The 25,779-nt window shown below is 47.2% G+C and overlaps 1 protein-coding gene across 2 annotated transcripts in view; it reads left to right on the top strand.

Annotated features, from left to right (window-relative positions):
- The window catches only part of COL5A1 (collagen type V alpha 1 chain), a 468,893-nt gene that overhangs the window by 253,971 nt on the left and 189,143 nt on the right, over positions 1–25,779 (top strand). For both annotated transcript variants that reach the window (XM_068249145.1, XM_068249144.1), the window contains exon 12: positions 24,943–25,017. In XM_068249145.1, coding sequence (XP_068105246.1) covers positions 24,943–25,017 — 75 coding nt within the window. The remainder of the gene's footprint in view (positions 1–24,942; positions 25,018–25,779) is intronic.

Below are 25,779 nucleotides of genomic sequence, written 5' to 3' on the forward strand. Positions count from 1 at the left end.
GGAGAGCAGTGGCCACCACAGCACTTTGTTAGTTTTCCCAGCAGAGTGTTGCAGAAACAAATTATGTCATCCATTACTACTCGTCCATCTGGATCTTATTAGGTAGAAGAATTGCTTACAGGGCGGTTCCACTTCTCCGAGCCAAAAAACGAGAGGACTCTTGGGAAGGTGGTCAGAGGATGAAACTGGAAACATGCAAATGATGTAACTCCTTCCTGTCTGCGCCAGAGCACACCACCGGCATCCTAGGAAGCAGGGGGGGGGGGGGTACTTAGGACTATTTGTATTAGTCTTTATAAAAGGCTGATGCATTCTGCAGAATGTACATAATTATACCCTATGGAGATGTCTGACTTATTTCCCATAAAGACATTACCTACAGCAATATTCATTAAGGTGAGATAATAATAATACAAGTGTCATGCACCATGTAAACTTTGTAATGGGTTGTGTAATTTAAAGAGGAACAAGATTATCAATATGTAAGGCCAAAAGACCCCTGATGTGCAAGGATCGGCGGGTGTCAGCGGCAATAACTCACCCGCTCACCTGTAAGTGATTAGCCCCCCATCGGCAAGACCACTTTGGCCATTTTTATCTTAAAGAGGAACTTCATCCGAAACAAACATACTGTCCTTAAAGGATACCCGCGGTGACATGATGAGATAGACATGGGTATATACAGTGCCAAGCACACAAATAACTATGCTGTGTTCCTTTTTTTCTTTCTCTGCCTGAAAGAGTTAAACATCAAGTATGTAAGTGGCTGACTCAGTCCTGACTCAAACAGGAAGTGACTACAGTGTGACCCTCACTGATAAGAAATTCCAACTATAAAACACTTTCCTAGCAGAAAATGGCTTCTGAGAGCAGGAAAACGAAATTAAGGGTCAATAGTTCATAGATTTTAGCTCTGGCTGTAACGATCGGTGTCAGCACACAGAGAGAATCTGATTATTGGTGATCTGCAGTATCACCAAGAATACAGATATATACCTGATTATTGATGATCTGCAGAATCACCAATAATACAAGTATAACTAACCTCTGGACACCTGATAAAGTGTAAGTGTTTGGTGCAACAGTATATGAGCCTGGACCACCTGAGGAGCAGGTGACCCTAGGCCGTATAACGAGTATCTCCTGGTCGGTGTTGGAGATAACCAGAGAGCCAGTGACTCCCTGAACTGCTGGGAGTCAGACTCTATTGCAGTCAAGGGACTCCTATGAGATAGAGTCCCTGACTGGATTGCAGAGAGGTCCCTCTGAGGGACAGGGAGTCCCTGCAGCTACTGGACACTCCACCGGGGGGGTGTCACAGGTAGAAGGGTCGGTCAGGCCAGGTCGGCAACACACGAGCAGATAAGGTACAGAGACAGAAGGCTGATTCGGTAACCAGGGACAGGCAGGGTTGGCAACAGGAAATCAGATGTGCAAAGGTACCGAATCAGAGAGCAGGAGAAGGGTCGAGAGAGCAATAGGTCATAACAGAAATCAAGCAGAGGCCTAGTCTAGAGTGTGAGGTCCGTGGTCTCAACACTCAGGGACTGATCTACGGAATAACACAGTATCCCTAATCTTGGGTGTGAGGTCCGTGGTCTCAACACCCTGGAACTGGTCTAAAGTATAACACAGTAATAACACAGTATCCCTAATCTTGGGTGTGAGGTCCGTGGTCTCAACACCCTGGAACTGGTCTAAAGTAGAACACAGTAATAACACAGTATCCCTAGGCTGGGGTGTGAGGTCCGTGGTCTCAACACCCAGGAACTGGTCTAAAGTAGAACACAGTAATAACACAGTAATCTGGCTAAGTGTGGATTCCCAGGTCCACCTGGTTCTAACACACTATGGGATCTGACTATGGTCTGAGTGCTAACACATAAGCATTCGCAACGGCAGACAACCAGCAACTGACGGGCAAGATGTATATATAGCAGAGCGCTCCTCAGCGCCGCCCAGTCCCATTCAGCCAATCACCTACTGCGCTGGGATCAGCTGATCGTCCTGATCAGCTGACCCCTCACCTATTGGCATAAAGAGCCTGCCTGTTAGTGTGCGCGCGCACGCGTAGCTCTCCATCTGTGTGCACTACTAGGCTCAGACAAAGCAGACGCATGCCGCTGCGGAGAAACCGCCAGTCTGAACGCGGAACCAGCCGCCTCGCTGTCAGACCGCGCGGCAGTGTCTCCGCAATCCATTACACTGGTATACTTCAATGAATGTGGAGCGGAGCTTAGCTTCTGTGCAGCTAAAAATGGGCTTGGGTAAGAAAAACAAAGTTCTGATGCTGTGAAACTGTTAAACACCAAGGGCCTGATTCACAAAGCGGTGATAACTCAGTTATCACGCCTATAAGACTTTAGGCGTGATAACCTTTGCACCGCTGAGTTAGCACCGCTTTGTGCTGATTATCGCGCAAAGTTTTGCACAAAGTCCCGTAGGGCTTAATGGGCGCTGCAAAACTTTGCGCGCGGGAGCTTCGCGCGAGTTTCTTCTTATCATGTTTAAACTGAGTTTAGGCGTGATAAAGGGCTTTTCACCAGCGTGCTAACTGTTAGTACCGCTTTGTGAATCAGGCCCTTAGTCTGGAGGTTCACTTTAAGTCTTCCGGAGCTATGGCCACCCCCTGGTCTGTATGAATATAAAATGTATGACCTATTCTGATATAGTAAACTACATTTCCTGATCCCTTGGGGTTTACTATAAAAGGATTCTACTGTATTGTTGAAAATTAAATACATTTAGCAGCCTCCGTGTCACTCTCACCTTAGTCTCCTTTTAAAAGGAACCTAAACTGAGAGGGGATATGGATGTTTCCTTTTATACAATACCAGTTCCCTGGCAGTCCTGCTGATCTCTCCGGCTGCAGTAGTGGCTGAATCACACACACCTGTAACAAGCATGCAGCTAATCCAGTCTGACTTCAGTCAGAGCACCTGATCTGCATGTCTGTTCAGGGGCTGTGGCTAAAAGTATTAGGGGCAGAGGATCAGCAGGGGAGTCGGGCAACTGGTATTATTTCAAAAGGAAAAATCCATATCCTTCTCAGTTTAGGTTCCCTTTAAAACGCAGCCAAAAAATAAACCTTTCGAAATGTCAATGAGCCTGACCATTTTCATTCAGTTCACCAAGAAATACCCCCAAAAATAAATTGGTTCGGGGATGACCAAGTCAAAATCTGAATCTAAATCCTATCAAGATGTTGTAGGGCAAATTAAAATTATTGTTGTTTTTTAGTACTTCTATAACGCCAAAATCTTACGCAGTGCTGTACAGAGTACAGGTAGACCCCGACTTACGAATGCCCGACTTACCAATGACCCGCCGATACGAACGGCATGGATTCTCTGTTTCCATGGGAACAAGTCAAAAACATTTTTTTTTTAAATTGGACTGTAGTATTTGAGAAAATCGGCACAATGTCCCGACTTAAGAACAGATTCAGTTTAAGAACAAATCTACAGTCCCTATCTCGTTTGTTAACTGGGGACTACCTGTATATTGTCTTGTCACTAACTGTCCCTCAGAGGGGTTCACAATCTATTCCCTACCACAGTCATATGTCTATGTAGGTATCATGTAGTGTATGTATCGTAGTCTAGGGCCAATTTAGGGGGGAGCCAATTAACTTATCTCTATGTTTTTGGGATGTGGGAGGAAACCATGGTGCCCAGAGGAAACCCACCCAGACACAGGGAGAACATACAGACTCCTTGCAAAAGTTGACCTGGCTGGAATTAGAACCAGGGACCCAGCGCTGCAAGGCAAGAGCGCTAACCACTACTACCACTACTCCACCGTGCTGCCCATAGGATTTGCATGCACAAAACCCCTCAGAAACTGCATCCATTAAAAAATTCTGGCATGATGGAGTGGAGTAAAAATGTCCATGTCGATATCAGAGATTGACAGAAAACACCTACTTGTCTGCTAAAAGTGGAAACAAAAGTTTTTTGAGCCAATGGTGTACTTAGTTTCCACAGAAGTAAGTGCTATATCATTGAATTTATTTTGTAGATAAAAATGACTGCAAAGTCAATTTCTTGTATCATCTTTTATTTTTATGAACTCTTTTAAATGAAGATAACATATGGATAGAGCTACGTAAGGATCAGAAGACGACTACATGGAATGTACTTACATGTGACTTCACCCTTTAGCAGCCTATTTATTTAGAGCCTTCCAAGTGTTCCAGCTCAATTTATTTTAGTTTTTTTCTTTTACCTCTTATTTGCTACATTTCCTTGTTTCTAATTAGTACTGCTGTAGTGTGTATTTATGGCACTAGGGGGCAGTGTAAGACATTAACAAAGGACTTCTGCTTTCAGTTTCTAAATTTTCTGATAGTAGAGAGAGATCAAAGCATCCCAAGAATTTACAGCACGAGTTCTGCCGATTGAGTTCAAAAGCAATGCACTTATCTCAAACGAGATAACTATTGAAGCTGCTAATGGATTAAACACACAGCATTATTGTGGTGCAAAAAAGCAGTGATACTGTAACGATCGGTGGGCGCAGAGAGTATCTGATTACCGGTGATCTGCAGTATCACCGGAAATACAGATATATACCAGATTATAAGTGATCTGCAGTCTCACCGATAATCCGATATACAAACTAACCTCTGTTCACCTGAGTAGAGTGTAGTGTTTGGTGTAACAGTAACACTTAGAGGACAAGGCCTCAATGCAGCAAGGAGTACTGCACGGATTCCTTCCGCAGACCTGAGCTCTCCAAGACGGGAGGAGTCAGACTGACAGTAGGAAGGTATATCTGAAAGTGACCCTCAGGAGGAAGGATCGCTAACAGAGCGAGGAACCGCCTCTAACGGTAAGGTCGGTTCTCGAGGTCGGACAAGCCAGGTCGTACACACACGGACAGATAAAGTACAAGATCAGGAGGCAAAGGCGGAGTCAAAGTACAGGCAGGGTTCAGCAACGAGGTATCAGATATATCGAGGTACAAGATCAGAGTTCAGGAGGATAGTCAAAGCAGGCAAAAGTCATAACATATAATCACAATCAAACTAGTACTTTAGCTATCAACAGAATCTAGCTAAGTGTAGGATTACAGCTCCAGCTGGTCCCGGCACACTTGCGGATCTGACTACGGATCTGGGTGCTCCCACATATGTGATCGCACGCCAGACAAAGAGCAAGTGAACAACCAGCAGTATATATACTCTAGGACCTTTCCAGGACCTCCCTAATTGCTGGTCCAATGAGAGCAGTGGAATTTGTCAGCTGACCCAGCTGGTCAGCCGACACCCTTCTAACTGCTATTTAAACTCTGCCTCTGTGCTCGCGCGCGTGTAAGTCTGAATCCTGGTGGACTATCAGTCCCAGCCACACCAGTACTGTCATGCAATGTATCTAGTGCGGGGGCCGCCTCTGATGCCGTTACCAATGCGGATTCCGCCGCACTGCCCATGCGGCATGCGGCGTTTTTTCCGCGTTGTGACGCCATGCTGGACGCGGAAACAGCCGCCTCACCTCGAGAGACGGCGGCTTTTCCGCGTTTCCTCACAGTACCCCCCTCCCGAGGAGTGGACTCCGGACAACTCCTACCAGGTTTCTCGGGATGTAAGGCGTGAAATTCCCTCCTTAATTCGTCCGCATGCATGCGACTCCCCGGTACCCATTGTCTCTCCTCAATGCCGTACCCTTTCCAATGTACGAGATATTGTACCGAGTTTTGTACAACGCGTGAATCTAAAATCTTTTCTACCTCGTACTCAGGTTGGTCATCCACCAACACAGGAGGAGGAGGAGTGGGACCCACATGGACTGCTGGCTTAAGCAGGGATACGTGGAAGGACCTTACCCCACGCATGCTGGCGGGAAGATCAACAGCGTAAGTGACGTTGTTGATCCTTCTGGCTATCGGGAAAGGCCCGACAAACCTGGGACCCAACTTGTCTGAGGGCTGTTTCAGGGCCAAGTGACGTGTGGATACCCAAACCAAGTCTCCTGGTTGGAATCTCCACTCCAAAGACCGTTTCTTGTCAGCTTGACCCTTCTGACTCAGAAACGCCTTTTCCAAACTGTCTCTCACCGTCCGCCAAATGTCTTTAAAAGACCTTTGCCAAGCCTCCAGAGCTGGAAACGGAGTGGAGGCCACTGGTAACGGTGAAAATTTGGGCAATCTTCCAGACACAACCTGGAACGGAGAAAATCCAGTGGAAGAACTTTTCAAATTGTTTTGTGCAAATTCTGCAAAGGGCAGAAATTTGACCCAGTCATTCTGCGCCTCTGCAACGTAGCATCTCAAAAACTGCTCTAACGACTGGTTGACCCTCTCCGTCTGACCGTTGGTCTGTGGGTGGTAGCCCGATGAAAACGACAGCTTCATGCCCATTTGATGACAGAATGCCCTCCAGAATTTAGATACGAATTGGACTCCCCGATCGGACACTATGTTTTCCGGAATGCCGTGTAACCGGAACACGTGTTTGATAAACAAGTCGGCCAATTCCTGGGCCGAGGGGAGTCCTTTCAAGGGCACAAAATGGGCCATCTTGCTGAAGCGGTCGACTACCACCCAAATGACCGACATGCCCTCTGATCTGGGAAGCTCACCCACAAAATCCATGGACAAGTGGGTCCATGGTTCATTCGGGGTGGGTAAAGGCTGCAACCTCCCTACAGGTGCCAGCCGGGAGGGTTTGCTTTTAGCACATACCGCACAATCCTTAACAAATTCTTTGCAGTCGGCTGCCAGAGACGGCCACCAAGCGCACCTGGCCACAAGATCCTGCGTTCTAGATGCCCCAGGATGTCCCGCATTCTTGTGTGAATGGAATATCTGTAGCACCCGGAGACGGAATGGCAGAGGCACAAATAAAACCCCCTCAGGCTTCCCCTCAGGGACATCCTGCTGAAAAGGACTCAAGGTCTCTGTCCAGTCTTCCCAAGTCTCTGTTATGGCCAGCACCAAATTTTGTGGGACAATGGTCTCTGGGGCAGAAGGCTGTGCTGTCTCCAACTCAAAGCATCTGGACAGGGCATCTGCCTTAATGTTCTTGCTACCCGGGGTATATGTAATTATGAACCTGAACCTCGAAAAAAACAAAGACCATCGAGCCTGACGGGGACTTAATCTCTTAGCCCCCTCGATGTATTCTAGATTCTTGTGATCCGTGTATACAGTAATTGTATGTTCTGCTCCTTCCAGCCAGTGACGCCACTCCTCAAAGGCAAGTTTAATGGCTAAGAGCTCTCTGTTGCCTATATCGTAGTTTCTCTCTGCCGGAGAGAACCTACGAGAGAAATACGCACAAGGGTGTAGCCTTCCCTGCAAGCCTGACCGCTGAGACAGCACAGCCCCTACCCCAACCTCCGAGGCGTCTACCTCAACAATAAAAGGATAAGAGGTGTCTACATGTCTCAGGATGGGTGCGGAACAAAACAAATCTTTTAAAGTGGAGAAAGCACTCAATGCATCAGGAGACCAGTGGGTGGTATCTGCCCCTTTTTTCGTAAGACAGGTGAGGGGTGCGATAACCGTGGAATACCCCTTTATGAACCTTCTATAATAATTCGCAAAGCCTAAAAACCGCTGTAAAGACTTCAACCCAACCGGCTGAGGCCATTCCAAAACAGCGGAGACTTTGGCGGGGTCCATAGACAGGCCCATGGTGGAAATTATGTACCCCAGAAAGGCGACAGATGTGACTTCAAAAATACACTTCTCAATCTTAGCGTAAAGTGAGTTTTGTCTTAATTTGTTGAGTACAAATTTCAAATGCATTCTGTGCTCAGAGAGGTTGTTGGAGAAAACAAGTATATCGTCTAGATAGACCAGCACAAATCTCGCCAACACCTCTCTGAAGACCTCGTTGATGAGTTCCTGGAAAACGGCCGGGGCATTACATAACCCAAAGGGCATCACCAGATACTCGTAATGCCCGTCTGGCGTGTTAAAGGCCGTTTTCCACTCATCGCCCTTTCTAATGCGCACCAGGTTGTACGCGCCCCGTAAATCCAGCTTTGAGAAGATCTTAGCATCGGTGACCTGCGTAAATAAATCGTCTATCAGGGGTAACGGATAGCGATTCTTTACCGTGATCTTATTTAGTCCCCGGTAATCAATACAGGGCCGCAGGCCCCCGTCTTTCTTTTTAACGAAAAAGAAACCTGCTCCAGCAGGGACGGCCGGGACGGCCGGATGAAGCCTTTGGCTAAATTGTCACGGATATATTCCTGCATAGCCAATTTCTCTGGCCCAGATAAATTGTACAAATGTCCCCGGGGGGGCATACAACCTGAACGTATATCAATGGGGCAATCGAAAGAGCGATGTGGGGGTAACTTGTCTGCAGCCTTGGGACAGAATACATCAGAATATTCCACATATTGCTCAGGTACCCCCTGAACATGAACCATGGTTTGGCCCAATGTCACCTTCCCTAAACATCGCTGAAAGCAGTGTGCTGACCAAGAAATTAGTTGGCCGGTGGCCCAATCAATGTGTGGAGAATGAAGGTGCAACCATGGCATGCCGAGTATAATGGTGGAGGTTGTCATATGCAACACAAAGAACTGTAACTTTTCCCAGTGCAGTACCCCTATGGTGACCCCCACCTCTGGTGTCTGAGACAGTGGGTGATTCCCTTGCAGAGGAGAGTCATCCACTGCCGTAACCTGGATGGGTGGTTGTACTGGTGTGAGCGGAATACACAATCTCTTAGCAAACTCAGAATCCATAAAATTTGCCGCGGAGCCTGAATCGATAAAGGCTTCCGTGACCTCAGTCTTATCTTCCCACGTAACGGTACAGGGAAGAAGCAATCGTTTTTCTTCTAGGGGTAAAAGTCCTAGGATTTAGGACTGAGAAATGGACAAAATATGTTCTACTTGATGAACCACACTCTTCCTGAGTCAGTCCCATCAGTTAATTTGAGCTCTGCCAGAAATGTGTGAAGAAGACCTCAGCCCTTGAGGAATGGAGTTGGACATTCCTGAAGAGGAAGCAAGACAGGAAGCACAACTGTTTGATTGTAATGAAGGAATAAAGAAGAAAAGAAGCCCCCTCAAAGCCATCGTAACTAAGTCCCAAGTGGGCAGTTGTCACTAGAAGGACGAGGATATCTCAGGAATATGATGGACGTGCTCTCGTTTTAGAGGTTAGCTAATATTTCAACCTTCGATGTTTCCAGAAGACAGGAGTTTATTTTTCCACCTTTTAAAGGCAGAGCAGGGTCATCCGCAGGTGCCTGGGACCCAGCGGGTGTGAGAGAGGCCAAATGTCTCTTTCTCTGATCCTTCTCTCATCTTACCAAAAGGACCATTAGGAGGAACCAACGCTACTAGCTTGCCTAGAGCAAGGAATCCATCTCTATCTAGTGGTTGAAGACCCCACATTGGGGCAGCGATCTCACCCATTGGTTATCTAGAACCCCCTTGTGTTCTAGAACAGCTTTGTTGTATCTTCTTTTGAAAGTTGACTAGCATGTCCTTGTTTACCAGTTTGGGTGTGATCTAAACAGTGAAACGAAATTCCATCCAGAAGTCTGCAGCTGCAGTTCTGGCAATACGATACTTGCGTGCAATAGATTGTTTGAAGAGTTTTGCCTTGTCAAGATGCCTTTTACAAGGAAAAAAAAACCTCCCATGAGCCTCCTTGGAAATGGGTTGAGTCCAGATTCGGTGACCCGGAGAAGGAGCTTTGGCAGCTGAGAGATCTTCCAACTCCCACCAGATGTCACCATAGTGAAGACCAGCCTGAGGTTCCCAAACTGCAGAGCACCTCCTGGTGGCCATAATGCAGCAAGGCGGCTTTCCAGTCCAGCACACGTTATCACATCTGCTCTTCAGATGCGTTTTCTGTGCCTTCGTGGTGCAATTCGAATTTCCCAAAGAATTGTTTTGAATGTAAATGAATAAAAGCAGTATAAAATATGTAATTTTTTTATGAATATCCAGTGAGGCCGAGTGACGTCTTTAAATTCAGGTCATAGTTTCTAGATTTTTTTAAATTCAGGTCTTCGTTTCTAAATGTTTGAGAAGTGAGACCCATAATGCCTAGCTCCTTTCTCTATTTCCATCTCATCTGGTCACAAACGTTCAGGACACACATTTATACATCAGATCGTTTCCCTTAGCAGCCTACTGGCAACGCATCATGTGAGCACGCAATCACTTTCCAATCCTTTAACAAGCGGAATGAACCAATCACAGACAGACAAATAAAAATACCGCCTATTCTGAGCTTACACACATACAGGGAACACAGCCAATCCGTGCAGTGGTTTGGCACATGCCCCGCCTACTCCCACCAGGTGGGTGATGTAGGTGTGTTCTTACTGATCTAAATGTTGGTGGCGTGAGCAATGCCATTAAAAGGGAACTGTAGTGAGAGGTATATGGAGGCTGCCATGTTTATTTCCTTTTAAGCAATACCAGTTGCCTGGCAGCCCTGCTGATCCTCTGCCTCTAATACTATTAGCCATAGCCCCTGAACAAGCATGCAGCAGATCAGGTGTTTCAGATTTTAAAGTCAGATCTGACAAGACTAGCTGCATGCTTGTTTCTGGTGATATTCAGATACTACTGCAGAGAAATAGACCAGCAGGGCTGCCAGGCAACTGGTATTGATTAAAAGGAAATAAATATGGCAGCCTCCGTATACCTCTTACTTCAGTTCCCCTTTAATAATATCACCTATATTCTTGTTCGGTTAGCACCTCACCCTACCCCATCCTCTAACACTAACTCCTACCGATTAGGGATGGTCGTAGTCAGCCAACTTCGCTACGCCGGAAATACGCGTAGTTTTACGCAATTACGCTTCGCCAAACTACGGCTTCGAAAACAAATATTCGCTTTGTATGCATTTCGTACAATACGCTTTAAAATACGCAATTACGCGTAGTGCGAAGCGTACTGTATGCGGATACTTATGCCCGTATGCAGAAAATTGTACGCATTAATTTCTTTAGAATTGCATATACTGGGAACTCTTCTATGCGTACATTCCCCTTTCCAATGCGTAAATTTGTATGCATACAATCGCATGCGGAAAATTAGGCGCAAGTAACGCATTCGTAGTTCACTACGCAATACACATGTTAACTACGCATAGTGGGCGTAAGCTACGCGTAGCGGTATTTCGCTGCGCGTAAATTCGTAAGCGTAGGTTTGAAACTTCGTCTATAAACTACGATGCGTAGATGCGAACTACGATGCGTAAATTCGCACTGGCGTAGTTTCTGCTCATCCCTGCTACCGATACACCAAACACTAACCTTCTACCGATTCACCTAGCATGAACCTTTATACAGATTCGCCTACCACCATGGGCGTAACAATTACACCTGTGACCCCTGTCAGCGCAGGGGGGCCTGGAGGTCTTGGGGACCCCTCCCTTTCCCCAACCTCAAGTGCAGCCAAAGAGCAAAAGAACCTGTTTGCTCACAAAAATCTTCCGACTCCTCAGTTTGTGAAACCACCGACTCCAGGTACCCAAAATTGCTCCGACTCCTCGACTGCGACTCCTTAGTCTAATTTACAAAGGCTATGGATTTGTTTAAAAAATCTTCCAACTCCGACTCCTCACTTTATTGAAACCACCGACTCCGACTCCAGGTACCCAGAATTGCTCCGCCTCCACAGCCCTGCACGCCACCTCCTCCTGCCATGCAGAGTAGCGGGAGCGTCTGTAATTTGCTCCTGCTTCCAGAGGTGGCTTCACAGCAGAACACTCCCTGCTGCCATTTACCGATCCCCGATCATGTGACCTGCATGGGGTTCGGGGTCCAAGGTGGCCCCATGCTATCATTTTTGCAGGGGGGCCCTATTCAGTCTCATTACGCCCCTGCCTAACACTTTATACTAATACACCTAACTGATCTTTGGCTGAACACTTACGCTGCTTGTTCTACCAAACTTGTGCTGCCAAAGTCCCCGTGGCCAAACTAAACCATCCCGGCGCCACTTCCTGAGCGCTTGCTGAGCACTTCTATGGGATAGCCAATAAGGGCCGGGTCACACTTGTTGTAAAAAACGTATCCGTGGCTCCGTTTTTGGGCCCGGACCACGGATATCAATGTTAAAAATAGCAGCCGTCTTCGCCTAATTAAAAAAACGCATCCATGGGTCTGGATTTGTCAGGGCTTCACGGACCCCGGCTACATGGAGGGGTATTAGCAGGCAATGCAAAAACTGATCTCCCGACCCCCCCTCCCCGCCGCTGTGCCCCCTCCCCGCCGCTGTGCCCCCTCCCGCTAGATGACATATTGTAATAGCTGGGTCTATCGGCTACATGGAGGGGTATTAGCAGGCAATGCAAAAACGGATCTCCCGACCCCCCCTCCCCCCCCCCCCCCCGCTGTGCCCCCTCCCGCTAGATGTCATATTGTAATAGCTGGGTCTATCGGCATCTGATGCAGACCTGGTAGGTAGCAGTGTATAGGTCATTCAGCAGGGCAGGGCCACAATGGCCTAGCTGCAGGGATGCCTCTGTCCCCCAGACAGCCAGTGAGGGTACTCCGACTCCAAACTCAGGAATGCTTCCTCTCACAAGTCATAGACACAGCCATACAAACTCCATGCATTGCACTGATGAAGACTGGAACAGCCTGAAACAAACTCAGGAATGCTTCCTCTCACAAGGCAAAGACATAGCCGTACAAACTCCATGCATTGCACTGATGAATACCGGAACAGCCTGAAACAAACTCTGCAATTCTCCCTCTCACAAGGCATAGACATAGCCAGACAAACTCCATGCATTGCACTGATGAAGACCGGAGTAGCCTGAAAGAGAACCCGAGGTGGGTTTGAAGATTATTATCTGCATACAGAGGCTGGATCTGCCTATACAGCCCAGCCTCTGTTGCTATCCCAAACCCCCCTAAGGTCCCCCTGCACTCTGCAATCCCTCATAAATCACAGCCACGCTGCTGACAAACAGCTTGTCAGAGCTGGCTGTGTTTATCTCTATAGTGTCAGTCTGCTGCTCTCCCCGCCTCCTGCAGAACTCCAGTCCCCGCCTGCATCCCTTCCCTCCCTGCTGATTGGAGGGAAGGGACGGGGGCAGGGACCGGAGCTATGCAGGAGGCGGGGGAGCAGCTGAGACTGACACTACAGATGTAAACACAGCCTCACAGCACGGCTGTGATTTATGAGGGATTGCAGAGTGCAGGGGGACCTTAGTGGGGTTTGGGATAGCAACAGAGGCTGGGCTGTATAGGCAGATCCAGCCTCTGTATGCAGATAACATTCTTTAAACACACCTCGGGTTCTCTTGAAACAAACTCAGCAATGCTCCCTCTCACAAGGCAAAGACACAGCCATACAAACTCCATGCCTTGCACTGATGAAGACTGGAACAGCCTGAAACAAACTCAGCAATGCTCCCTCTCACAAGGCATAGACACAGCCATACAAACTCCATGCATTGCACTGATGAAGACCGGAACAGCCTGAGACAGCTGCCTGCAAGGTGGATTATATAGAACTGTAACTAAAAGCTGTAGGATTACTGTAGACCAGCATTCCTGCCATACAAGGTCATACAGAAATTGGTTCTTTCCAGTGCAATGCATTATGGGCGTTCTGGTTTGGACATGTGAAAGGGGAAGCCTAGAAATGCCTTCTGTTTTATGAACAAAAAGTAGGGATGATAAAAATTACACCCTGCAGGAAGAAAACCCAGAGACTACAGGAGCCCAGATGGTGCAGTATGTCACAGTACCAGAAGCCTGTAAAATATGCAGATGGATTATACTTACACAGGTGGGCTGCAGAAGGGCAACCGACCACTAGAAGCAGGTGGAGATGTATAACTCCGCCTCCACTGACCAGACAGAGCTGGGGATGGTCGCACTCTTGGTAAAAAGCAAACCTCAAATGACCTAAATTGATCAAAGAGTGATGATCCCCTCCGAAAGTAGAGTGAGGGCACAGGATAAAGGGGAAAGAGACGCCCAGAGAAGATAAAATGCATTACAAACAAATACAATGAAAAAAAGTGAGATGGCTGACCTGCTTGTAGCCACACATAAGGCGCCTCCCTGTGGCTACAAGCACTCTTAGGCACTGCTATTTGGCCTGAGGAAGTGGGTATGGACCCACGAAACACGTTGCCAGTGCAATACAATTCTATTAATAAGTGAATTTGTCTTCATTGAGGTAAGCCACCTCACTATTTTTCATTTTATTTGTTTTTAACATATTTGATCTTCTCTGGGTGCCTCTTTCCCCTTTTTTCTGTTTTATGAAGAAAGTGTACTGTTTTATCTCCACCTTATACCAAAACCAGGAGAGGAAGTTGTGAATATAAAGGGAACCTGAAGCATGAGTGATATGAAGGCTGCCATATTTATTTCCTTTGAAACAATACCAGTTGCCTGGCTGTCCTGCTGATCTCTTTGGCTGCAGTAGTGTCTGAATCACACACCAGGAACAAGCATGCGGCTTATCCAGTCACACTTCAGTCAGAACACCTGATCTGCTGCATGCTTGTTCAGGGGCTGTGGCTAAAAGTATTAGAGGCGAAGGATCAGCAGGAGAGCCAGGCAATCTGCATTGTTTAAAAGGAGATACGGTATGGCAGCCTCTTTATCTCTCTCACTTCAGGTTCCCTTTAATGTGGAGCTGAACTCTTGCACAGGACAGAAGGAAGACAGAGAAATGCTCCTGTATGTATTTAGAGAGTTTAGCCTGTCTAATTCCCCCTCATCTGTGACTCATCACAACTGCAATTTGATCTCTCAGCTGTGTCAGCAGGCTGCCTCAGCAGAACAGCTAATTTGTAAACACAGGATGTTAACCCTATGTCTGCTTCCACGAAAGCAGGAAGTAGACACACTGCAGATTTATTGCATGATTTGTATCCACTGCAACAAAGAAATGTTTTTTCTTTAAAGGTTATTATGCTTTTGCTTATCTTTTAGAGCAGAAAGGAAGTCCTAAGATCAGGTCCGCTTTAATGTGGACCACCCTGGCAATCTCTTCCATCCTCACCCTTCTGTACTCTATAGCAAGTTCCTCCGCTTGGCCCAGACTGCGATCACTGACCGCGGGAGATCTCCCCTAATTGCGAGCGGTTTGTCAGCCGATAATGACGCGACTTCAGATAACACAGCGAGATGATATTCACGGGCTGATTAATGTAGGATTCATGAATTAAAGATACAGCGAGAGGGTTACAGCTGCTACACTGCAGACAAGTGATCCAGAAATCCCATCTATGGAATGTGCTGTTGCTGCAGCCTCTGTTAGTGCGCAGTGTACGGAGCCCTGGAGAGGCTGCTGCTGATTGCTTATGTATATGTTTAAATGAGTTTTCTTACTGCGCCTCCCCATTGAGAGTTACTATTGGAAGGATGAGATGGGCTTAGATCTAGCAGTCAACTGTAACTGCACAAAGCATCTCTACAGCTCAGCCCTGCCCATAGATACGTGGCCTAGATTCCATTACAGCTATAGAAAGATAGAAGGAAGAAAGAAACAGCTTCATCCATGACTCTCCTGCAGGAGGATAAAGCTGCTGATCCATCATGGCTGCCTCCTCTGTATTCCCTCCCATAATCCCCTGTTACTGGAAACATGGAGCTGTGCTGTGTAGTCACATGACTCTCCTGCAGGGGGATAAAGCTGCTGATCCATCATGGCTGCCTCCTCTGTATTCCCTCCCATTACTGTGTAGTCACATGACTCTCCTGCAGGAGGATAAGGCTGCTGATCCATTATGGCCGACTCCTCTGTATTCCCTCCCATAATCCCCTGTTACTAGAAACATGGAGCTGTGCTGTGTAGTCACATGACTCTCCTGCAGGAGGATAAAGCTGCTGATCCATCATGGCTGCCTCCTCTGTATTCCCTCCCATAATCTTCTCTGTTACTGGAAACATGGAGCTGTGCTGTGTAGTCACATGACTCTCCTGCAGGGGGATAAAGCTGCTGATCCATCATGGCTGCCTCCTCTGTATTCCCTCCCATAATCTTCTCTGTTACTGGAAACATGGAGCTGTGCTGTGTAGTCACATGACTCTTCTGCAGGGGGATAAAGCTGCTGATCCATCATGGCTGCCTCCTCTGTATCCCCTCCCATAATCCTCTGTTACTGGAAACATGAAGCTGTGCTGTGTAGTCACATGACTCTCCTGCAGGAGGATAAAGCTGCTGATCCATCATGGCTGCCTCCTCTGTATTCCCTCCCATAATCTTCTCTGTTACTGGAAACATGGAGCTGTGCTGTGTAGTCACATGACTCTCCTGCAGGAGGATAAAGCTGCTGATCCATCATGGCTGCCTCCTCTGTATTCTCTCCCATAATCCCCTCTGTTACTGGAAACATGGAGCTGTGCTGTGTAGTCACATGACTCTCCTGCAGGAGGATAAAGCTGCTGATCCATCATGGCTGCCTCCTCTGTATTCTCTCCCATAATCCCCTCCGTTACTGGAAACATGGAGCTGTGCTGTGTAGTCACATGACTCTCCTGCAGGAGGATAAAGCTGCTGATCCATCATGGCTGCCTCCTCTGTATTCCCTCCCATAATCCCCTCTGTTACTGGAAACATGGAGCTGTGCTGTGTAGTCACATGACTCTCCTGCAGGGGGATAAAGCTGCTGATCCTTCATGGCTGCCTCCTCTGTATTCCCTCCCATAATCCCCTCTGTTACTGGAAACATGGAGCTGTGCTGTGTAGTCACATGACTCTCCTGCAGGAGGATAAAGCTGCTGATCCATCATGGCCGCCTCCTCTGTATTCCCTCCCATAATCTTCTCTGTTACTGGAAACATGGAGCTGTGCTGTGTAGTCACATGACTCTTCTGCAGGGGGATAAAGCTGCTGATCCATCATGGCTGCCTCCTCTGTATTCCCTCCCATAATCCTCTGTTACTGGAAACATGGAGCTGTGCTGTGTAGTCACATGACTCTCCTGCAGGAGGATAAAACTGCTGATCCATCATGGCTGCCTCCTCTGTATTCCCTCCCATAATCCCCTCCGTTACTGGAAACATGGAGCTGTGCTGTGTAGTCACATGACTCTCCTGCAGGAGGATAAAGCTGCTGATCCATCATGGCTGCCTCCTCTGTATTCCCTCCCATAATCCCCTCCGTTACTGGAAACATGGAGCTGTGCTGTGTAGTCACATGACTCTCCTGCAGGAGGATAAAGCTGCTGATCCATCATGGCTGCCTCCTCTGTATTCCCTCCCATAATCCCGTTACTGGAAACATGGAGCTGTGCCGTGTAGTCACATGACTCTCCTGCAGGAGGATAAAGCTGCTGATCCATCATGGCCGCCTCCTCTGTATTCCCTCCCATAATCCCCTCCGTTACTGGAAACATGGAGCTGTGCTGTGTAGTCACATGACTCTCCTGCAGGGGGATAAAGCTGCTGATCCATCATGGCTGCCTCCTCTGTATCCCCTCCCATAATCCTCTGTTACTGGAAACATGAAGCTGTGCTGTGTAGTCACATGACTCTCCTGCAGGAGGATAAAACTGCTGATCCATCATGGCTGCCTCCTCTGTATTCCCTCCCATAATCCCCTCCGTTACTGGAAACATGGAGCTGTGCTGTGTAGTCACATGACTCTCCTGCAGGAGGATAAAGCTGCTGATCCATCATGGCTGCCTCCTCTGTATTCCCTCCCATAATCCCCTCCGTTACTGGAAACATGGAGCTGTGCTGTGTAGTCACATGACTCTCCTGCACGAGGATAAGGCTGCTGATCCATCATGGCTGCCTCCTCTGTATTCCCTCCCATAATCCCCTGTTACTGGAAACATGGAGCTGTGCTGTGTAGTCACATGACTCTCCTGCAGGGGGATAAAGCTGCTGATCCATCATGGCTGCCTCTGTATTCCCTCCCATAATCCCCTCTGTTACTGGAAACAAGGAGCTGTGCTGTGTAGTCACACTCTCCTGCAGGGGGATAAAGCTGCTGATCCATCATGGCTGCCTCTGTATTCCCTCCCATAATCCCCTCTGTTACTGGAAACATGGAGCTGTGCTGTGTAGTCACATGACTCTCCTGCAGGAGGATAAAGCTGCTGATCCATCATGGCTGCCTCCTCTGTATTCCCTCCCATAATCCCCAGTTACTGGAAACATGGAGCTGTGCTGTGTAGTCACATGACTCTCCTGCAGGGGGATAAAGCTGCTGATCCATCATGGTTGCCTCCTCTGTATTCCCTCCCATTACTGTGTAGTCACATGACTCTCCTGCAGGAGGATAAAGCTGCCTCCCTCCTCCCTGCATAAACACCTTCCTGACGCCTAACCATCCCATCACCCCCCCCACCCCCCTCACAATCTCTAACTGATGCCTAACCTTGACCACCTTGATCTAAAGGTTAATTCTAGGGTAGTATTAGGTATACGTGAAAGGTCAGCACTTCTAGGACAATATGCTTTCGGCATATGGAAGGGTATCGGCTAGTACAAGTAGGCTTCAAATTGGAAGTTTAGCCAACTGTGCCACAAGCCTCCTTTTCTGAGCGGAGCCGAATGGTCATATACAGAAATATGGTGCTGAAAGTTGGGCCCAAATAGAAATGGGATGTGACAGTTCTTCATCTTTGGTGAACCAAAAGCAACCAGTGGATAAAAAAATCCTACCCGCCCACTTCCCTGTAGCGCAACCGGCCGTGGCCTACGGGGCCTTCTATCACTCCAGGCTAAAACTGGTCAGCTCGGCCAATGGTAACCTCGTCATTCTGAGCACATTAAACTGAAGCTGAAGAGGGATATGGAGGCTGCCATATTTATTTCCTTTTAAAGAGGGATTGTCAGCCACAAAATCAAATTCCATTCACCCACTGCACTGTGTTCATTATGCAGCCTGGAACCTCACCCTGCATTGCAAGCACTCCAATCTAATCAGAAATGTTTCTGCTGTAAGACTGGCTCTATTTTGTACGTTTGTTGACAAAAAGGAAGCTTGTCATCTTCCCTCCCACATTCCTGCTCCTCACTGATTGGCTGAGGGCAGTTCAGTGTGAAACAAGGCTGTAATCAGATCTTGCTTTGCTCACATTTTACAAAGCAAGCTAGCTATGACAGTGCAGATTCTAGGAGAAAAATGTAAGGGAGGAAATGACATCAGTATTGGCTTCAGTCAGAGGGAATCCAAGATGGCAAATGCCAGGAACAGAATTCTCTTTATTTACTAGATACAGTTAATTGAAATCAAAACAGTGGACAGTACAATACATTTGTAAGTAGAACAAGCAGTTATCTACTTATATATGTGTTGTTTTTTCCTGGCATAGTATGGCTGACCCTGCTGCTTTAAGCAATACCAGTTGCCTGGCTGTCCTGCTGATCCTCTGCCTGTAATACTATTAGCCATAAACCCTGAACAAGCATGCAGCAGATCAGGTGTTTCTGACATTATTGTCAGATCTGACAAGATTACCGTAGCTGCATGCTTGTCTCTGATGGGATTTAGACACTACTGCAGCCAAATAGACCAGCAGGTCTGCCAGGCAACTAGAATTGTTATAAATAAATATGGCAGCCTCCATATTCTTCTCACTTCAGTTGTCCTTTAATCCCCTGAAGTCTTTGTAGCGGTTGCTTTGTCACAGCGCTGTGTCTTGACCTCGGCACAATATTCCGCCTGTTGGCTGCGCACGTCAGGCTAATGTGCAAAACAAGAGGGAGATGGATAAACAGAACGTGGAGGAGCTCTGCATTATGCATGCTAATTCCCAGCCTCGCCATTATCAGCCAGCATTATTTTATTAGGATAGAATTGGAGTGGACCGCATTAGAGCGCGCTAAGCGCCTCTCCCCTCCACAGCAGCCTAACGCACTTATAGAGTAATGGGGGAAGAGGAATGCTATTACCAGCAGGCTGCGGAGAGGGCTACAGCATTGTTCAAATAACAACACATCAGAAGTCAGAGCGGAATAAAGCAGAGGGGGAACTGATGAGCTCCATGAGGATGGGGCTCTGTTACTGGCTGCACCACAGTGGCATATCAATAGGGAGTGCGGAGGTTGTGACTGCACCGGGGCCCCTGGACTAGAGGGGACCCCTAGGGGCCTTCCTTCATCCATCTTATTAGCTTTGCATTAGTGCTATGCTGGTAATGATCACCTCTATATGTGCATTGCATAGTGGTAATCCCTAACACCTAGGTTCTCAACGTGTGGTACGCACAGAGCCAGGACAAGGTCCTCCAGCACCCAAGGCTGAGACAGCAAAGTGCACCCCCCATACCTCCCAACCCACCCGTCACACACTGATAGCTATTAGACTAAGAGGTGCCCCAGGGCCCCCAACACCTTAATCTCTAGTTATCTGGCTTGCAGTCACTGCCATGTATCCCCTTTTCTTATTTCTCTCTGCTTCATACACAATAGGGGAATGATAGCTGAGTGAGTTGTGCACCCCCTTCTACACTGCAACCTGAGGCGGGAGCCTCTCTCGCTTCTGCCTCGGGCCTGCGCCCCCTCCTACACTGCGCCCTGAGGCTGGAGCCTCTCTCGCCTCTGCCTCGCACGGCCCTGGGTACGTATACCCCAGGGGGTATTCTTGATGGTTCTACTCGGGCTTGATATATGTAACCAAGAATAACAAATTTAGAGTTTAAAAAAAAAATGATAAATCTTATTTAAACAACACCAAATTAGTTTTTTAACTAATTAAAAGCAATAGTAAATACTTTAATTGTTTAGAATCAATTATAATGTACTATGATGAAAGGATACCCGAGGTGACATGTGACATGATGAGATAGACATGAGTATGTACAGTACCTAGCACACAAATAACTAGGCTGTGTTCCTTTTTTTCTTTCTCTGCCTGAAAGAGTTAAATCTCAGGTATGTAAGTGGCTGACTCAGTCCTGACTCAGACAGGAAGTGACTACAGTGTGACCCTCACTAATAAGAAATTCCAACTATAAAACACTTTCCTAGCAGAAAATGGCTTCTGAGAGCAAGAAAGACGTAAAAAGGAATTTCTTATCAGTGAGGGTCACACTGTAGTCACTTCCTGTCTGAGTCAGGTGTGAGTCTGCCACTTACATACCTGCTATTTAAAGTGCATCCGAGATGAACTTTTACACATTGCATAATTGTGTTCCTTTCCTATAGTTTATAGGGCATTCCTCAAGCCCAATACTTTTTTGCTTTTGTTTTAATACTCTAATTCCCTATAAACTAAACAAGCCACGCCTACAGGTTTTCAGAGAGCCAAGGCACTTTCAGACAGTGAGGCCCAGTGCACACCAAAACCGCTAGCAGATCCACAAAACGCTAGCGGTTTTTGGAGCTGATTTCACAGCGATTCTAGGTATGTTTAGAGACGTTTTCTAAACACACCTAGCGGTTTTGGGGTAGCAGATTACACATATTGTTACAGTAAAAGCTGTTACTGAACAGCTTCTGTAACAAAATCGCCTGGAAAACCGCTCTGATGTAGCGTTTTTCAGAGCGGTTTGCATTTTTCCTATACTTTACATTGAGGACGAAATGCTTCCGAAAACCGCAAACGCGCAGCAGGAGGCGCGTTTGCGGCTTGGCAAAAACCTCAAACTGCCGGTGTGCACCATCCCATTGAAATACATTAGCCAAGCGTTTTTACAGGCGGATGCGGCCGGCGGATCGCTCCAAAAACCGCTTGGTGTGCACTAGGCCTGACAAGGGCTCATGGGAGCTCTGTCTGTGCAGGAGGAGGGGGAGGTATTACTAGCCAGAGATTTCAGAGGCAGAGGGGAGGAGGAGGGGGGATTAGGTTTTTTTTTACAGGCTGAGTGCTGGAGATGCAGATAAGCCTGCCTCTGTGTAATGTTTACAAACAACATGGCTGCTGTCATTGTATCACTGGAAGAAATAATCATATTCTGTTGAAGCTGTTAGCATCTACATTTGCTATGTAAACTATCTAAACTTTAGATAAGATATTTAGACAAGTTACTTGTTATAGTTAGTTTTTCATCTCGGATCCGTTCAGGCAGAGAAATAAAAAAAGGAACACAGCATAGTTATTAGTGTGCTCGGCACTGTACATACACATGTCTATCTCATCATGTCACATGTCACCTCGGGTGTCCTTTAAATATATACTTTCCAAGGGGTACTTGTGATAATGTTTACTATGCTAGGGGGTATTTGGTGTGTGCAGGGTTTTAAAAGGGATACATACCAATACAATGTTCAGAAACACTGCCTAACAAACAGTTTCCTTACTCTGATTACACCTCTCTGACATTACAGGTGTCCTTGGTAGGTTTTGGGGCTCTGCATCAATACAGTGCTTGGGGCCCCGTGTAAAGCTTGCACTGGGGCCCAAAGCTCCTTAGTTATGCCACTGCTGCACCATGCTGGGTACTGGGGACTCAGTACCCCCTTGAATGCTTTTCTCTCTATCAGCTCTCCTTACAGCACACCTGAAGTGAGCGGGATATGGAGGCTGCCATATTTACTGTTTAACAATAGCAGCTGCAAGCATGTCAGCTTTCTGCCAGAAACACCTGATCTGCTGCATGCTTGTTTAGGGTCTACGGCTATCAGGCCTTGTTCACATTAGAGGAGTTTTTGTTAAATTTTAAGCGCGGGCGATTTTCAAAATCGCCCTGAAAGCACTTGTGCAATGATTCTCTATGAGAGAGTTCATATCAGAGCGGTTCGTTTGCGATCCGCTTTGAAAAGCGCTGCTTGGGCCATTTTTGAGGCGATTTGCCTCAATGGAAGGTACAGGAAAAATGCAAACCGCTCACAAAATTGCTTTGCGCAGCGATTGCGTGAGCGTTTAAAAAAAAATAGATTGTATTTATTTTTTTCTGGATCAAAAGACGGAAGCGTTCTGCAAAAGCACTCACAAAAAAAAAGAGCGAACACACAGAAAATCGACGGAAAATACTTTAAAAAAATGCGGGAAAAAGTCCACCGCGGACTACCACGCAAGCCGAATGCAATGTGAACAAGGCCAAAGTATTAGAGGCAGAAGCAGTGCTGCCAGGCGATGTGTTTTAAACAACAAGGAAGATAGCTTATTGTGGGGTATATGTACCAAAAAACATAATTAAAAAGAAAAGTAATTATGTAAATTATCCCCATTGTCCGCACTGCGCGACCGCTCGTCTTCCCTCATAGCAACACAGTGCGTCATCGGCCTGGGTATGTACAACCCTGCCCAGCGATGTCACCCGAGGAGGTCAGCCCCTGATCCCTGACGCGGGCGGCATCCATCAAAGGTGTGTACGCACCTCCAGCGGTGTAGCTGATGACACACTGTGTTGCTATGCGTGACGTCACGTGGCAGGCGAGCGGCGTGGACAACAGGGTTGGCGTTGCTGGGGCTGGGTAGTTCTGCCCAGCGGATCGCTTGCGGGTTGGTTGTCGGCGGGTGCCGTACACAGGCCTGATTATTGGCTGAGGCATTCATTACCGGCCGCCTCAGCTGACTTAACCTTTCTGGCTCTGCTCGGGCTATGCCGCCGGGAGGCACCGCTCAAGCCCCGCTGGGTCGATTTGCATAATTTTTTTTTTGCTACACGCAGCTAGCACTTTGCTAGCTGCGTGTGCAATCCACTCCCCGCCGCTATCTGTCGCGCCGCAGCCGCCCTCCAGACCCCGTGCGCTGCCTGGTCAATCTGTGCCAGGCAGCGCTGAGGGGTGGATCGGAGTCCCCTTTGACGTCACAACGTCGAGGACGTCGGTGACGTCATCCCGCCCGTCGCCATGGCGACGGGGGAAGCCCTCCAGGAGATCCTGTTCTTTGAACGGGATCTCCTGATCTCCGATCGCCGGAGGGGCTGGGGGGATGCCGCTGAGCTGCCTTGTCTCGCTACATGATATTAAAAAAAAAAAAATTAAAAAGAAAATGGCTGTGCTGCCCCCTGGCGGATTTTAATAAACCGCCAGGAGGGTTAAAGAGGAACCGTGACCAAGGATTGAACTTCATCCCAATCAAGAACTGATACCCCCTTTCCCATGAGAAATATTTTTCCTTTTCTCTAATAGATCATCAGGTGGGTGTCATGACCATGGTTCTGACAGTTTCCTGTCTGTGAACCTCAATGCATTGTGGGAAACAGCCGTTGTTTCCAACAGCCAAGCAACCAGGGTGCTTACATCACACGGCGGGAGGCTTGTTGCATTGTGGGAAATAACAGCTGTTTCCTCCTGACAAAAAAATGCATCATCTTTTTCCACAGAAATCACCGGCCAGCAGTAAAAATGTCACCATGTAATAAATGTCAGAATATAAATCAGGGAGAGGGAAGATTTTACAATATGCAAACACTGACTAAATCATTTATACATAATTGTTGTAAAAATGAAGCACTTTTCTTCATTACGTTATTTTCCCTGGAGTTCCCCTTTAGATCAGGCGTGTGTACACGCTTTTAGAGTGGCCAGTTCATTTTTGATTTTCATCAGTCACAATGCTTGCAGATTCAGTGATTTTTACAAATTGCTTTATACGGTTAGGCAGTAAGATGTTTAGCAACTAATGGATGCAAAGTGTGGCAAGGTTAGTGGGCTAGTGAACCAATAATGCTTGGTCATGAAATAGGTTCACCGAAGCAGTGATTGAAATGGTGGTTGGAGATCGGATTTGTAATGATTTAATTGATCTTATCTTCTGAAAGAACTAGTTGGGTTGTTGGGAGATTGGTGGATGTGTGGGCAGCCTGAAGGCCATCAGCTTTCTACTTTATTATTATTATTACTTATTTATAAAGCTCCAACATATTCTGTGGCGCTGTACAACGTGGGAAAACAAACAAGGGGTAATTAATTATACAGACAATGATATACATCAAATATGGACACTGGTACACAATACAGAACTGGTGGTTACACTGACAGATGTAATATGATGAATAAAATGTATAACAGAGTGCCAGCTATTACATTAATAACATTCCAAGACACAAAAGGGTGAGAGCTCTGCCCTTGTGGGCTTACAATCTAAAATCTCTAGTTATTGGTTAACTCTTTCTTCTCTTCCCCTGCAGGGTCCTCCTGGCCGACCTGGACTTCCTGGAGCTGATGGTTTACCTGGACCTACCGGCTCGATGATCATGCTGCCTGTAAGTGCTCCAAGCAACTGATTCTATCTAAGTGTTAATGAAGAATAAGCTATAAAAGCAAAAAGAAATAAAGAAAAGAGCACCTATCAAGCATATGTACAATGTCCCTATACTTCTTATAAGAGCTTGCAGGGCAAGTTCTACCCTAATAGAGGTTAGGGTCTCTTCCAAGAAGGGAGTTGATGTGATGAAGATTGTTTAGGTTTAGGCGATTGACAGGAGAGAAAACAGTGGTAGACGACTGTAATTCATGGGCTTCCCCCAGTGAAACTTTGTTGCCCCCCCACAATTTTCACTTTCCTTGACTCCTGGTGCCCTTTTACGCCCTGGGGGCCCATCTCACAAGGGTCATAAAACAAGTGTGACCATACAGATCTTCACCCCCATAACAAGTGCAGCCACAACACACCTGATCTGAAGGATGGGTCCCTGTATGGGAGGAAGGGAAGGTTAGTAGATGGGCGCCACCCCACAGCTCTGCCCCCCCCCCCCCTATGATCACAGTGACAGCTCCCATCTAGTTATGCCCCTGTTTCTGAATATCATGTTCTTCTGTCCTAAACCAAGCATTTCACCTCAGTTTCCCTCTCTGTCCAGTCTAAGTGGGAGTATTGCTCACGTCCTTCACATCTTATCGATCCATTTTTCAGGGAGGAACTGCCACCTGGAAGACCTCATACCAACCTGAATGAGGACAGTGTCACATTCCCTGTTCACCTATACAGTGGTTGACTTGGGGACAACTGTTCTTTGTGGATGTCC

The sequence above is a fragment of the Hyperolius riggenbachi genome, chromosome 8 (assembly GCF_040937935.1).
Source record: "Hyperolius riggenbachi isolate aHypRig1 chromosome 8, aHypRig1.pri, whole genome shotgun sequence".
NCBI classification, from domain to species: domain Eukaryota; kingdom Metazoa; phylum Chordata; class Amphibia; order Anura; family Hyperoliidae; genus Hyperolius; species Hyperolius riggenbachi.